Source organism: Trachurus japonicus, chromosome 7, assembly GCF_045865225.1.
Source record: "Trachurus japonicus isolate A0001 chromosome 7, Traja_1.0".
NCBI lineage: Eukaryota > Metazoa > Chordata > Actinopteri > Carangiformes > Carangidae > Trachurus > Trachurus japonicus.
The window spans coordinates 12180459-12197187 of NC_140913.1; the positions used below are offsets into that span (position 1 = coordinate 12180459).

General features: G+C 45.8%; 1 protein-coding gene across 3 annotated transcripts in view; it reads right to left on the reverse strand.

Moving 5' to 3' along the window:
- agrn (agrin) overlaps positions 1–16729 on the reverse strand; it is a 253022-nt gene that overhangs the window by 30937 nt on the left and 205356 nt on the right. For all 3 annotated transcript variants that reach the window (XM_085781255.1, XM_085781254.1, XM_085781257.1), the window contains 6 exons: positions 16594–16718; positions 16349–16454; positions 11573–12016; positions 8803–8928; positions 3763–3890; positions 520–634 (listed from right to left, as the gene is read on the reverse strand). In XM_085781255.1, the coding sequence (XP_085637381.1) occupies positions 520–634; positions 3763–3890; positions 8803–8928; positions 11573–12016; positions 16349–16454; positions 16594–16718 (1044 nt within the window). The remainder of the gene's footprint in view (positions 1–519; positions 635–3762; positions 3891–8802; positions 8929–11572; positions 12017–16348; positions 16455–16593; positions 16719–16729) is intronic.

The window sequence follows — 16729 nt, forward strand, 5'->3', positions numbered from 1 at the left end:
ATTACTCAGAGTGATGATGTGCAGCTTCAGTTTGGTTGCTGCTATTGCACAAATTCCTTCAAGAACAATGGGAGTTTGTGTCAAATAGGCCACAGATGCAAGGATTTTCTGTAGGTTTCAAGAAAACGGTTTGGAATATCGAAATATTATCCTAACCTGTTATTTACAAAATTGAATAAGTGAGTGAAATAAAATTGATCTCCACACAATCTGATCTGTGCTGGACTCAGGAATCCCCTTTCCTTACAGTCCAAGAGTTAGAATGTAAAGTGCTTTAACATGGCAACACAATGGCTTGTTCTGCACTGGAAATCTAATTAGGTCTTCCTTGGCCAGTGGCCTAACTTTTATCCCAGTTCCATTTAATTCTGGTGAGTAATTTTGCTCATTACAGAGACAAAGGGGCACAAAACATAACTGATTCCAGCCACATACAGTATATTTCTCTGCTGGCTAATTTATGTTTATGCAGACTTTTTGTTTAATGCTCTGCTCCCTTCAGAGATCTCTAACTCTTACCTGGCTTGAAGTGAGCTTCCACAAAGGCCAGGATGGAGTTGCTGGGTGCCAGGTTACGGACTCGAACGCTCATAAAGTCTTTGTGTACCTCCGACTTCCTGAACAACTCATTGAGCTGAAGAAGAGAGAGAGAGAGGGTGAGGGAGTGGGAGGAGAGAACAGACAAGAAAGAAGAGATGATAAATGAGGCTGGTAATGAGCTCCATGCTATCATAGCAGCGAGTCCAATACTGGAGGACTGTACTCCGTCTCTGAGGAAGAAAGACTGCCTCTCAAATTGGGGTGCGGAGAAGAAACCTATTGGGTGTGGGTGCACAAATTGACATTTAGCTGCAGCCGTGGCATTAATTACAGGAACAAGTTTTCGAGGGGGGGGTGTAAGATAAATGTCGTGCTACCCTGACATGTGCTCGTGATTGCTTTTGCTTCGGATGCCCCTGCTGTGTGCATGTTGTAAGTAGCCAGAGGAGCTCTGAGAGGAGGTTTGACTAAAATGTACCTTTAGGGCAATAATGACATTACAGCACTTAGACTGTTGCCTTCAGCCAAACAAAATCTGGGCCAATATTTTATCTGAAAATTGGACAGTTTTTATGCTAGAACTTACACGAGTTACACACACTCACTGTCCCCCTCATCCCCGGCAGATTAATCACGCTCACACACACACTCAGTCAACGACAGAAACAAAAGGAAAAATCTTCCGCTTCGCCCTCATCTCTGCTGCTGGTTAAAAATCACAGGGCCTTGGTAACCCACTTTACTGGAGCATCCTCTTAGGTCTCATTGTTCCCACTGAGTGTGCGGCCACACTCCCCATCTGCATGTTTCTAAAGCCGGTCTCCAAACAGAATTGTTAAAGAGACACATTCAGATGGAACTCTTTTTTTTTTTTTGCTTTGTGGTGGAAATTACAAATAACGTTTAGCCCGAACATCCCATCCATCGTGTTTTGGGGATGAAGTCCGATGCAAAAAAAAAAAAAAAAAAAGCTGCTGATTCTGTCAGTGACACCGATGACTCAGAGCGCGCAGTCCAGCCGGAGGATCTGGTGTTAAAGATTATTCCCTCCATGTACTGAATGCCTTTAATTTGTGGGCTGAAGTGTGACAGCAGAGTAGACAGGTCAAATATAAAATCCTCCAAAGCTAGCTTAGGGATGGAAATGGTAGTGGACAAACTCCTCTGTGGACACGCTGACTTAGAAACCTCCTGATCTCTCTTTCCTCTCCTCCTCTTTCTCTCACATATCCTCATTTATTCACTAATTGTAGGAGGTTGCTGCACTGCAAGAGAAATGTGCTGCAGCTTGGTGTGTGCGTGCGATATATATCTGTGAACGTTCTCTGTGTGTCGATGTCTTGCGTGTCTATGTAACGTGTGTGTGTGTGTGTGTGTGTGTGCTGGAAGATGAAGAGGGGGTGGTTGCTGTCAAGTGGCACACCAGGCTTCAGAGACACACAGGCTAAGAGCACTAACAAGCTCGCGCACACACACACAAGTGTGCACAAACTGCTGTGAGGTAGCAGATTAGGTCCCAGTGGGGGTTAGTGACACCGATTCAACAGCTGGTAGATGTGTACTGTGTGTACACAGACACACACATACACCAGCCCACATTTCATCAGAGGAGCAAGGCCCTGGCTTGACAACAGAGACATTTGTTCAAAGGTCTGAGCTCAGAGAAAACGGACAGTGGGGAGATGTGACGGGGGTGAAACGCCCGGGACTCACAGTGATTACTGTACAGGCTCTGGGCCGGCCTCTCTAACAGCAACTGGCTTTGTGACCATCCAGATTTATGAGGCTCATATTCAGAATGAGGACTTGATTTTTCAAATAACTGAAACATCTTAATTAATCTCAGATGAGATGCTGCTTTCCAATACTGTGGAGTGTTTGGCAAGCAATCTGCAAATTAGTTTGCAGAGTTTTTTTCATTTTTTTTTCAAGTTCTCTTCACTTCTCTTATTAAACTTCTGGAAGCCTCATGTAATGTCTACACTAATTCACACTAAAGCTTGACGCTTACAGTGCGTTAAATAAAACAAAAACTGCCAAAGTCTTTGCACATTGTAAATTAATTAGCAACATATGTGAGGAATTCTTACTCTGCTGTTCTTGTGATCAATATTGAATCATGAAAAAGAAATAAAAGAGAAATAATTATTGCAACCGTATTGATGGACCACGATCCTGTGAAGAATATTATTTTCTTCTGCTCTACCTGCCTGGGTCAAAAGCTGGTCTTCAATCACTACAGTCCTTTCTAGGGATCACCTGATGTAACAGATTGCCAATATTCCCCTTTTATTAAAAATCAAATATTAGCTGGGCTGCATTGTCTCCCTCTGATATGATGTATGACCCTCCCTGACTGTATCCAGCATCTTTTTTTACGCTGTTATTTTTCTATCAGATGTCTGACCAGAGAAATCACTCCGGTCCAGTGTGGCAGAATATTACTCAGCAGCTTCAGGAGTGTCAAGTGTGTAAAAATCTGCAATGAAACTTGCCTGAAGGAGCTGGAGGAATCCGATAACTCTGGCTCTTGTTGAAGAGTTTTGTGTCTTATGATGCCTTTTAATATTATTTCAGTGGTGTTTCTGCCTCAGTCTTAGGAGAGCACAATGCTCCTTTTGCAGCCAGACTATGTAGGCCAAGGTTTTTCCTGAATAATGGCCACTGTACCTTGTTATTTCCTGATTACACATTCAGAAGACACACGTTTACTGTAACCCCTAATCATCATCATTTTCCATTTATCTGGTTTGGAAATGGTGTCAATCAGAGCAGTAACTACAGTACCAACTGCCAAAACAAGGAGCTAAAGGAGGCTTAGGCTGGTTTCCATTGTTCTTAAATGCACACATCACCTCTCCAAAACTGTACAAGGTTGTTAAATAAAAATAAAAAAACAGTGGAGAGCAGAGGGGTGTTAGGTATCTTTGTTTCATTTATGCTGTGTTTTCACTGCTGCCTCAAAATAAAGGATAAAAAAAATAACTACTGTACTGGACAGGAGGCAGAAAGTCTTTGACCTGATTCAATTATTCATATCTAGTATATATGAACTTCCAGTAGCCACCACAAGCTACTTTTACTGGTCACACAGACCAAATGAAGCTGTAGCAGCAAAACATATGAGAAAATATTAAAGCTATAAGATACACAGCATCACACTTTTGGGCAGGATATTGTGTTACAGCAGATGAAGCCTGGAAATATTATACAAATACTTACAGCACTCTCTATGCTGCGGGCCGTCTCTCCAAACAACTCGGACTTGGGGTCCTCCATTTCCGGGGTGTAGAAAATCTCCTGACCCTCCACCTGGTCCAGGTGCAGGAATCCGCTGAACTTCATGGTGGCTAAAGAGAGAGGAGGGGGAGGGAAGAGCATGTGATACTGAAAAGCCAACAGGTCAAACCTTCTTCTATCACTTGCTTCCCGCTGCCTTCACACACTGCTCATTCTGGGTATAGTGCCAGTTCTGGGTTAGTGATGGATTGTGTGTTTGTGTGCGTTGGACGAGGGGAGGTTAGTGAGTGTGTTGCTGATTATTTGTGGGGGTGGTGGGGTGGTGGTGGTGGTGGGGGGGGGGTTTAAAAGGGGCTGGAGTTTTGGCCTTTATTGTAGGTGAAGCGGTGGAGGTCGTGGTGGTGGAAGAGATGGACTGTGAGATGTGAGAGAAGGAAGAAAGGAAGGAACCAAAGACGGAAGAGAAAGGAAAAGTGGAAAAATGGGCCAGTTTTACCAGACCGAGACGTGTCCCAAAAGCTGGCCGAGGCATGGAGGGCTGGGTAAAAAGACAACAAGTTAGACAGACACACAATACATAAGGGAAAAAACAACACACACACACACACTAAAGAAGAAACAGCCCACAGCCACTCTCAAAAGTGCCTCCTTCAGCAAAGAGAAAGCCTCCCAGCACGACCTTGGGGGTTATGTTGTCCAACATCTATCAACTCTTTATACAGTCTCTCCGTACCGCTGCCAGAGAGGAGAGGGCTTGAAATAAAGCTGGAAGTGAGGGGATTTGTGTGTGCACGTGTGTGTGTGTGCGCGTGCGCGTGCATGTGTGTGAGGTGAAGAACAGGGGGAGCGTGCGAGGCACTGATGCCGGGTTTTCACGCCGCTCGTAATCAGCAGAACAAATTGCCCAAATCAATCATGGCTGCCCCTGCCTGAGCAACACCAGGGAGAATGGGAAGAGCACTTGTATGATTATCGTGAAAGATAGCCGTAATTGTCTCCTTAATGCCACCAGACCGGTGACTGACACAGCCTGGTTAAAATTGCATGAAAAGGACAGCAGTCACTGCAGACACACGCCCCCGCCCCGGCTCGCGTTCTCTCCGTCTCCGTCCCCCCCCCCTACTCGTCTTTACAGTACTTTCACGGGCTGCACACATCGATTCAGATGTGACGGCGGCCATAAAATAGAGGCAAATGGGCAGGGTTTGGCCCGATTAGATAAAGGGGGAAGAAAGAAAAGAGAGGGGACAGTGAGAGATCTGACTTTTAATCTGCAAAGAAGACAAACATCAGAGAGGGTGATTTTCCGGCCCACTGCCGTGACGGACGTAAAAACAGAGAGAAAGAGAGAGATAAAAGGAGGGACGGAGCTATTTGACTATCAGGTTCTAGTGAACTGTAAAATATAATGGATTTGTTAGACTTCCCTTGGCATATGGAAGAGTTTACAGTAGCCGGAGCTTAGCGTGCCATTAACTCTCACATGGGCATCGGCTGCCCATTATCTTTGATGTTGTATGAATCGTGTGGCTCTGTTTAAATGTAACATATGGAGGACCTTATGTCATTTTTTCAACCACACATTAAGCTACACTGGCTACAGAGATCTCAGAGGAAGCTATCATAGCATCCATGCAAATAAACCCACAACTCTCTCCATCACCATTACTTCCAAGTGATTGCATACATATTTTACACTTTGTGAATGAACCAAGGTCTGACATCCAGTGTGGAGTGTGGAGTGGTACATAAAATATGGCTTTGTAGATCTCTGCTAGTGTTTGGACTAAAATCAACCTCGAATCATTTCACCATTTGACGTCTAGATAAAATGAGAACAGCGAACAATTATTGCGACAGTCGGCCTTGTGTCAATAAGCTGGAAGCGGGAAGAATGAGATGGCGGCCGGTGGATATTCAAGCACGGGGGACGTGTCATTTCACTTGTAATGAGCGGAGAATGGGCTAAGCCTTTCTCAGGAGAAAAAAGATCCGGCGTATTGATCTGCCTATGGTGCTGCCTGCTTTTATTGGTAACACTTGAGCTGAATGAAGTATCGATCGCTGATGTGCCGTCATTGTTGGCTGAGATAAATATTTATGGGCTTTAGTGGATTTGTTACTTCTGTTGTCTTGGATTTGAGGCTGAATGACATGAAATCTAGCCTTGACACGTTCCACGCATCACCTCTATAAATTCTGAGAAGGAGGTCGATGGTGGGGGGTGGGGGGGTTTTGCTGTGAATGGTCCTAGGTGGCCTCACATCCTTATGGATTGTGTGGCAGTGGGACCTGGTGGGTTCATGCCAGAAAATGTAACTCTGCACACTGTTTTGTAGCCTCAGCTCTTTCAAGTCATGACCTGTAGCCCCCATGGGAGCCAGATAGAAACCCCCACTTTCACAACCAGTCAGACTAACACAACTGGGACAAACAGAGAGCAGATTTCAACCGAGGGATGGAGGGAGAGAGAGATAGAGAAGCAAAGGGGAGAAAGAAGCCCTTTTATCTTTTTGAACCGAGTCTGGCAGAAGGCACTGATTGGTACACCAGCGCTTGTTGGCCTCTGGTAGTCTCTCGACTCTCTCCCCGCTCGACTCCACAGAGAAATGAACTGATGCAAGACTGGGCTGAGGGAGAGAAAAGACTTGAGATATAGCTCAAGAGGGAGATACCGAACACTGACTGATAAAGAGAAGGGCTGAGTTAAAGAAGAGGTGGGAGATTAAAAGAAGAGGAGAGAAGGTGAAGGAAGATAGAGAAAGCAGGAACAGACACACAGATGGTTATTCATAGTACAGGGGCCCTAAAATATGATGTTGAGTCTTGTATCAAACCAAACTTATTTCAGCTGAAGTGGAGAAGTGGGGATCAGGCGGGGTATGACTAATAGCAGAGTCAGACTGTAATGTATAGTCAAATTCATAAATGTGGATTACTTAGGTCAGACTGAATGTTTCACTCTGTGTTTATTTTCTATCTTCTTTCCGCTTGGCAATACGATCATTTACATATGAGGAGGTGAATCATGAAAGCACTGCAGCAGATAAAAAATACCACCTGTTCGTCTGGTTGTTTAAGGCAGATGGTTCAATATTGCTGCTAACCTCGCAAGGCAGCTGGATTTCTTGCAAGTGTGAATCCGTCCTGTCAGGAACCGAGCTAGTGGTTCGGACCAATCAGCATCATATGAGGAAGTAAATACAGGTAGCAACTGCTTCGAAGAGTTGTCTACAGCGACATGCTAACTGCTTCAAAGCTCCTCTGACCACAGTTTGTTGTTGTGTTGTGTTTCCTCGTCGCCACTTTCCAACTACTTCATATGATGGACAGATGGTTCATCTAATTACCTGCCAAGTATTTTTTGAAAGCGCCTGCCCTTTTCCAAACAGTTTCCAACAAAGCCTTTCCAGATGGTTCTGTGTAACAAACCATCTGACGCGTCAGTTTATAATATCGCTTTTCTCGAAGTAGACGTTCAACGTGAAAATATATTGAGTTGATTCTCATCTTATCAAGTGATTAAAGACATAAATTCAATTTTAAAAATGGATAGAGGAGAGAAAATTAATTTGACTGTTCAGTGCCACTAAAAAAGTTTTGGGATTGTGATCTATAAATAAGAAAACACAGTTTAGAATATCATCAATGTTTGTAAAAGCACCTATTGGAGAGTAGAAGATCAACAACATAACCCTGCACAACAGGATATTATGTTGATTTGTTCTATTTGACACAGATGTTGTAGATATTATATGTGAAACTGTATTTTTACACAGTATAACCTCAGCAGATCTGTGATTGTAGTCTGAGGCAAAATCCTGCACAAACATGCAGATGGAGGACAGTGGAGCGTTGAGTAGTTCATGCAGAAATTACAGCCCCCAAAAAATTAGCTTTCTGCCTGAAAAATAAATGAGCAAATTGATAGCGCTCTTATTATGTACGGTATTAGTGATTCATTTTCATGTTCCTAGAACGTTCCCATATCCCGAGTTGTGAATCTGTTCTTCCAAATCTGGTGTGTTTGCTTGCTTTGAAGTTGGCATGTGGGATCAACATGGCTGCTACAAAGAAGGCGTGCTGTATTTTTTTTCTCTCTCTCTTTGTGTTTAAACAACACATTGATAACAGGCTAGGTTGCTCTCTGTAGATGACACCTATATATGAGCTACAGTAATACCATATTATTGATAAATAATGTATCTGCTGTGCTTGAATTTTCATGGTAAATCAAAGGTTTCCCACCATCAAACTTATCGTGTGGTTTTGTAACTAAGCAAGTTCTGTACTTTTCTGTATTTTTGCAGACTTTTTCTATTCAGGAATTAATTCAGATTCAAATCAGATTATTCCAACTCATGAATGCACTATTGGTGCTGAAGCTAGGAGGTAATTAGCTTAGCATTAAGATTGGAAAATGGAAATTTGTTATTAAATTTCTGTTTGTGCATGGATTAAACAAAGAAACACAAAATGGTAATTAGCGAGATTAAGATGTGTAAAGATTTTCTTTCTTTTACTTTTGAACGAGGAAAGCTCGGCTTCCATCTGCCTCCAGCTCTTATGCTAAGCTAAGCTAACTGCCTCCCAGAACAGGCATGAGATTGCAATTCATTTTATTATCTAAGTATCTAAGTTTCTTGAATTCTGACAAAGTTTGTTGTTTGATTTTGCCAACATCACACAGCAATCAAATAGCAATGCTAGCTAATTGCAGGTGCTGCAGCAGATACCCATTCCCCACATCTTAGCAGATGGACGGTAAAACACAGGAACATGTTTCTCTTTTACAAAAAGATCAATGGAAGAAAGAGAATTAAGCTCCTGTGACTGAGTGCATTGATTTAAGAGAAGCTGGTGCAACAGCAGCTAGTGAGGACATGATGTCCGCACTCCAGCTCTCTTATCGCATCTTATCACACTTTACCGACGGACAGGACATAGAGCTGGAACAACAGGTTATATCCAGGTAATCTGAAGGTTAGACAAAGCGTTTCGGGAGGGGTGGTGCTGACTTACAGGGGCAGTTGGCGCCCTCTGGAGTGCTGGATGGTGTTTTGCCGTCAGGGCAGCAGCCGAACTCTGTGTTGTCACAGGATGATCTGTCCTCGGCTGTGGGCACAGTGGTACTCGCCATTGTGGGACCTGGAGGTGATACACAGGGGCACATAACAATTCATGAAGCTTCAGAAAATGCATTGATTCGACCCACTTTATCTCAAAGAGCCAGAGGGAAGCTGTTTTTTAAAGCAGCGACTAAGGACAGGTGTTGTTCCTCATCTTAAAAACCCACGATTTCCTTTGTTTCTTTTTAACTCGCTCTTGTTCGCTCAGATGCTCGTGTTTTCTTAGTCTGCTGACCGCTGACTGGAGGCTGATTGAGGCATCTGTCAGGAGCAATTATATAGCATTTTCATGGGGATTGATTTTACACCTGGAACTCATCTTGTCAGACAGAGAACACATAATGGGCACTGTTGCCAGTCACATCACACATGTGGCATCGTAAATAGGGGGTGGGGGCTCTTTGGTCCTCAACTGCTGAGTGCGGATTGGCTGACAGTTACCTTGAAGTCCTCCCAGGAGAAAAAAACATACAGTCATTTGTGTGACGGTCACTGTATATCTGGCTATCTTGGGACATATAAAAGTGGCTGGTCTTTCTCTCTCTGAAGAATGAGATTGTGTAGCAAACCTCCATCCTCTCTAATGATGGTGCCCGTGGAGGCGGTGTCTTGGTTGAAGCAGTGCAGTTTATGGCCGCACAGAGATTAGAAATAATCGCCGAGGCAAACAGCTAGCGGCTAAACAAGTTGTAAAGACGTCAGAGGCGAGGGACGTCCTGCTCAAGGACTCACGGTCAAAGGATGCGAGAGGAGGGGGGGAGTGGGAGTTGGGGTTTGTGGGTGGGGAGGGGGGTTTATAGGGCATCTGTTGGCGTGTGGTCTGTAGATTTACAGATGCTGAGCTGATGAGGAGAACGCTGGTGGAGGAGAGAGGGCAGTACGCAGCCAAGGGGACGCTGCATGACTCCAGTGGGAGCCATGAAAGCTGTCAAATAAACACACACAAACACACACACACACACTCGCACACATACACACACACTCACACACACTCACACAGACTACTAAAGATTAGTGCACATTTCAACAGTGCACACATCTGATCTGTTCACTTAGAACTGGTCAGAATCAGAGACATCAAGAGAGAGAGAGATGCTGTAAGAGGAACAACACACGCACATACAGTACATCCCAGTACACCTACAGTATCTTAGTGGTGACCCATCATTTACATAATTACATTCCCTTGTTCTTTATCATAAACTAAACCATCACATCTGAATACTTGACCCGAACCCTGAACCGAAACTGATTCAAACCCGAACACTAAATGAACATCCTCATCCTTAAACTTGTGAAATCTGACAAAGCCGTTGCACCCCACAAGTATAGTAAGTTTACGGTTTTCATCCCCCCAACACACACACACACACACACACACACACACACACACACACACACAAAAGACAGATAAGACTTTAACATACATAGTGTATGAAACGCAAGAACACACATCACAAACACACAGTCACGAGGGCACATAGTTTATGCAAATTGTAATGTTGTCAGTGTTGAAATCTCCACCGTATAATCTCTTCATCTGCTCACACTACATCGGCACGTATGCACACTTTAAAGAAAAAAACATCCAGCATGCTTGGGTACACATTAATTCACACACACACACACATACACACACACACACACACACACACACACACACACACACATATTTACACACACAGGCCACAAGACACCGGCTCTCCTTGGCAGACGAGCGGCATGCTCCTCGCGTCACCGAGCACTCTGGTCAGCCTCTGACAAGAGAATAAATCTAAGACTCGGGGAGAAGGGGCGAGATAGGGGGAGGAGGAAGAGGAAGAGCTGAGGAAAAGCACAATGGGGGCCATGCTTTTCCATCAGTCCTGTCCTGTTACGGCGAGCTGTCAGGCAGAGTGGATGGATGGATGGAATATAACAGGAAAAAATAAAAAATAAAGTTGTGATTGAAAAGTCCCAGTCATCCCCCTTGTTGTCCAAGAGGATGCCCAGAAACCGCAGCTGGCTGTTACAGTCAAGAGGGCATGTCGAGATAGATTTGAGACTAGTGTCATGTGACAAGGTACGCGGCCTCCGCACACACACACACACACACACACACACACACTTAGGCACTCACACCTCAACCTCTAAGTCACATCAGCCTGTCAAGTCAGGCTCCAGAGATCCCCAGATGCGGGCCAGCGGTTTCATCTGGCCCGCTGCGAGTGTATTTTACAGAGCCTGGGTTTGTTTTGCGAGCAGTTGAGAGCGAGCACGCTGGTGATATGGGAGAAAAGAGCATGGGTGATGTACCAACAGTGAACCAAGCAAATACATCCTTTTCTGTCTGAAATTGAGATATACATCTTATGCAAGTTGAGATGACAGTAACAGCATGTGTTTACAGAGATTTGCCTGCCTGGCTCTGACACTTCTCTCCTCCGGCTGTTACAGTCAGGAGGATGTGTTGACAATTCATACGACACAAACCAACACACAAGCCTGAGCTGAATTTACTGTAACTCTCCGTGATGGCATGATTGTGTAATGATGTCAGCTAAGAAGAGAATATGAGTTTATCCAACCCCTTCTTTAAAAACAAACAAACAAACCAAACAAAAAAACCCTCCCACAAACACCCAAAGCATTGTGGGTAATGAAGTGAAAGAGCAGCGATTTACCGACTGGCTCCTCTGCCCCACTGGCCTCCGTTGGGATGCCGCTGCCCGCTTCCTCTTCCAGCTCCTCCTCTTCTTCGGTCTGGTCGTCCCCGCTCGGCTCCCCGCTGCCCGAGCCCTCAAAGGAAGAGGTCACTGCGGCGGAGGGGGCGGGGCTTCTGCTGCGGGAGGAGGAGGCGGCGGTGGTGGTGATGGCGGCGGCGGCAGCGGTTGACTGTGGAGGCTGAGGCTGGGTGTGGATGGGGTGGCGGTGGTTTGTTTGCGCACGGTTGTGATTGAGGGTGGAAAGAGGGGTGGAGGCCGGCGGCCGCTCGGTGGTCTCTGCCGTCCTTGGAGGCGGGATGCCGTACACGAGGTTAGGGTGGAAGGGGGCGGCGGTGGTGATGGAGGCGGCGGTGGTGGTGATGGGGTTGGGGGTAGGTCGTTCTGCCGGCTCGGAGATGGTTTCTGGTGGAGGGAAGGAAGGGCAGGAAGCAAGGAATGGATGAATGACTGAGCAAAGATGGAAATGTTTGATTTTGCTTCGCCTAACTTCATTAAAATCTCAAACATCACACCTGGGAAATAAAAAACATCTTGAGCCAATAGAGCAAAAGAAAGCCACTTAATGATCATTGCGACCTGCTGCTGATAATAACTTTACCTCTGCATTTACTGGATGATTATGACTTTTTAAATCTTCTAACCTTCTCCCCGATGCACAGCAATGTTCGGTGAAATCATATTAAAAACACACACACACACACACACGGACACACACACATGGACACACAGGCTCCCATTTGAAAAATGCAATCCATGATTAAAATCCCTGCAATGGATGAGATGTGGGGAATTTTCATTTGACAAACCATCAGTAATGAGAGTGCATCCATATACAGAGTGAATATGGGATATGCCAACAGATGATTTAAAGTTATGAGTTATGTTGCTCACACAACGGTTCAAATTCTCCAGTGAGTGTCGAGGCGTCATGTGCAGCGTGTTGGTGTACATGTGTGTGAGCGCATATGGCCTGTGTTTGTACAATATCCATGTATGTGTGTTGCGTGCGCGGGGTGCCATTGCCTATGAATTATATATCCATATTCAAATGCTGCCCTCCAGTAGTAAAGCTTTAATCACCAACAGCCAGTGCCTCCGGTGATGAATGATTGATAGAAATGGGGCAAAAAAAGCCGGCTTTAACTCTGACTTCAAAGACAGCAGGCTGCTGCACGCAGAGCGCATGAGCATCCATCACCGCCACCACAAACACTCTCCTGTCAACAGACACACACAGGCACACACGGCAAAAAAAAAATCACTCCAAATGAGATAGAGAGAGAGAGAGAGAGAGTAGGCTCTCTGCAGAGACCATCATTACCAATGCAAAAAGCTCTGGTGCAAAAGGACAAACTGTCTGCGATAAAAGAACGATAAATAGGACAAAAACTCCTGAGGGGGAGAAGTGAGCTGGCAGGATGATGCTACGTAAGTGAGTCCTTCAGATTTAGCCGAGGCACACGGGCGTGACAATGCTGTTGTTCCCCCTTTTACTTCTTATATGTCCCACGAGTATAGATGTGTGTTAGCATGTGGGTGAAATGAAAAGAAGACTTAAAATAGAAAAAAAAACTCCATACCATAGATTTGTGCCTCATTAGGATTCACCTAACATTATGTGTAGGACTTAATTACACTGCTATAATCGCCTGTTTGATCTGCAATTATTCACCGAGGTGTGAAATGTGAAACCTATTGAGACGGCAGAAAGCCAGGGAGATTCAGGGGTGTAAGCTTAAAGCTCAGCAGATATTTGTTGAGAAAGAGATTTGGAGAGGAGAGCATAGCGCAGCGATGCTATCATCATGAATGGTGGCATGCATTGCCTTTCCTCTTGGCTACACCTGTCAGTCAGGTGCCAAGCTTAGCGTCAGACGGCCCCTCTCCCTGGGAAGTGCCTAATGTGTGCGCATATCTGGAGCCGAGAGCTCCTGTGACATGGGATAAGGGAAGAAAAGCACGCATGTCGGAAAGAGCAAAGAAGCAGCAGCAGCACAGTCTGCTCAGCTGATGCTTCTCTTAATCAGGTTTAACAGTCCATTTGCTTGTGTTTCTGCTTTTTTCTCTCTCAGTGGAGCAATGGACAGTCATGTCAGAGTGGGGGGAAAAAAAATCATTGTCATCTTGGCTTGTCTCAGCCGTGTAGTTACGGCTGAAAGGTGCTTATTAAGATTGTTTGTGGTGTCAGCCGCGCTCAGCGAGAGGGAGGAGGAATCTGGATACAGGAGACCAAGGGAGAAAGACAAGAAGAACAAAATGATAGGGACAAACTGCCTAAAGAAAAGGGATTAAATCACGGCAAAAAAAACAAAAACTGGTTAACAAAAGAAGCGGTGGTGGCATACAGAGAGGTAAACAGAATGAGGGATTGAATAATGAGAGAAATTTGCAGGACATGGAGGAAAAATTGTGAAGGCAACGGAACCCTGACTAACACGCAGGCGGAGAGGACTGCCGATGCCATATGCTGGCACTCGTTGCCAATTTGCTGCAAACCTACAGGTGATAACACCATATGGGAGAGGAGGGTCAGTGCCAACTTGGTGGCCATTTTCCCCTGGTGCTAGAATTTGTTCATTGGCCCAAATGCCCTCCCTCTGGTGCCTGGTACAGTAGCTCTTGCATTATGTTGTTTTTTCATTTCTCATATGTTGTTTGCAGAAAAGAAAAACAGCAAAGAAGCCAGAAAAACTCCTCTGTATACTCTGCGTGTGGCTGTGCTGCTTAGCTGTGAGACTTCAGAGGCAGCCGGGTAACATCACAGTTAGCTGCAAGTTCTCCGTCACCAGCAGAAAAATCTGAAGGAGCTTTTTCTGCAGGATTGTGATTTTCTTTTCCCAGTCTGCCCATTAGTGGCAGACTGTGCAGCAGCAGTCACACTCTACGGCATAATAAAAAGTTGCGGCAGATCAATGATGTTAAAAAAGATCAATATTCACTCATTTATATAAGCCCTTGGCAGTGCTCTCTTGTCAAACCACATAGCAGCTTGGTGAGCATTAGCATGCCACAGCGCTGAGGCCCGGGCGTCTGGAAGAACTGCATGTAAGCAGCGGGAGGGAGGGCGGGCAGGGCTGCAGCGTGGTGAGGGGTGGAGGCAGAGCAAATGCTAATTCGCACCCAGCCACACGTGAAATGAGCTCGAGATCTAACCCCGGAGCCGACAGCAGTGGCAGAGCAGCTACCCGCGGTGCGACCGCGTCCGGGAAAAGAAATTAAAAAATCCTCTGTGGCTGTCGGTGAGCCCGAGTGCTTGTGCCTGTCTCTTCCTCCCCCTGAGGGTTCGATAGAGAAAGAGTCCGCTGAGAGGCGTCTTCTCGCCTTCTCTGCGCAGCAATGCTAGGGCGAGGGATTACACACAACCCACAATTCCATTGCCAGGCAACAGAGGAATGTGAAACCAGACTGGATTTTGGCTCCTTTTGCTGGTAACCCACGGCACTGAATTTGTAATTACCAGATGTTCAGGGACTTATCAAAGCCTTGTTGATCTCTTGCTGAGTCTATTTGTATTTTTTTTTTTATCTGTGTACCTGCAACGCAGATCAACAAAGACCATGCCAACAGTCTTCTTGCCTCCTATGGATATGACCTAGTTGGGGTTTGACAAAGAGCACCCAAGGGAGATGGATGGAAAGGACTTTGCCTGCGACACAATATTTGGTCACTTGATCTGTGCCCAGTTGAGTGATGAGGTGAATGAACATTTTTACACCCCAAAATGCCACATGAGCCAACACCTGGTCGTGGCGAATGGCCAGACCCACACAGCTGCCACCTCCCTTCCACACCGCGTTTGCCGGCGGCGTCTCTAGAACCCTGTTGTGACGCAAGCTGGCACCCGGCGCAACAACTTCACTGTACATGAAAGCCACGGCCTTGGCTCATGTCCTAACACCAATTATACCGATCCAAACAACATCCATCACCCTCTGGACCAAAGGGGCAAAAAAATCTGCACCTTTTACTCCCTGTAACATACTACTCTAGATCCACCACCGTACTCAAACGGCGTCATGTTCCTGCCAGAATAAAGCTGCAAAGGCAATGACGCATTTCCCAACAGGGATGGAGGGGGGGTGGGTTGGAAGATGGAGCCAAATCCCGACAGAGGGGCGAGGAAGCAAGGAGGAAGTGTCATCGCTATCTTGTGGAACTGCAGGGCTCAGACTCCAGTCAAACCGTGCAACCCGTGGATTTAGACGCCACAGTATCTCACACTTTCTTATTCTAACGTTTCCCCAGTGTCGAACATGATTTTGCTCTCACCTGACAAGTCCACGAATAGAAGACGGGGCTTATTTTTACTGTACTCAGAGAAATGAGCCTAATACGTCTTATTTCTTAGACAATCATGGAACTGCAGTTTTAGAAACAATATAAAAAGCTAAATTCTCAGGAGAGAGCCTGAAAAGCGAATGTGCGACTTTGATCTTGTGTCCTTTGATATTAAATACTTTGGATTTGCTTAATCTCAAATAAGAAGTACTGTTAAAAACGACGGTTATATGCAGGTAGTTTCTTTTAGATGCAAAACTTGAGAAAAGTGCACACTGAGGCCGCTGTGGTTTTACTCTGAGACAGAGACGGAGAGATGGACCGGGGAGGGGAGAGGAGGGGGGGAAAGAGACAGCAGGAAGCCCATGACACCGCTCATTATCTTCTGATCGGGGCTCTGACAACAGTCGGCCATCCGTGCGACGTTTGACGCATGGAGGAGTCGACGGGGCTCACCTGTGCACTGTCCGAAGTTTTGCACCGTGATGTCCTTGTCTTGCCTGCAGGCGATGGTCCTCAGCTGGCACTGGTCGGCATAAGTCACCCCGTCTGAGCCGCACACCTGCTCCACGGTGACAGAGATGGAGCGAGAGGGGAAAGGAGATGTTAGCTCCCTGCCGGCCACTGAGGCATCGCCGTCTTTCTATTTATAACCTTTTGGATCAAACGGCTTTATTTTCTGAAACGCGGACGGTTCCCACCTTGGTCTTGTTTTTCTCGTCACAGTCGGGCGGGGGGCACTCGCAGTGGGCTTGGCCGTTCACCTCGATGCAAGTGGCTCCAAAGCTGCACACCAACTCCTCACATGAAGTCGGAGCCTCAGGACCTGTGGAACGA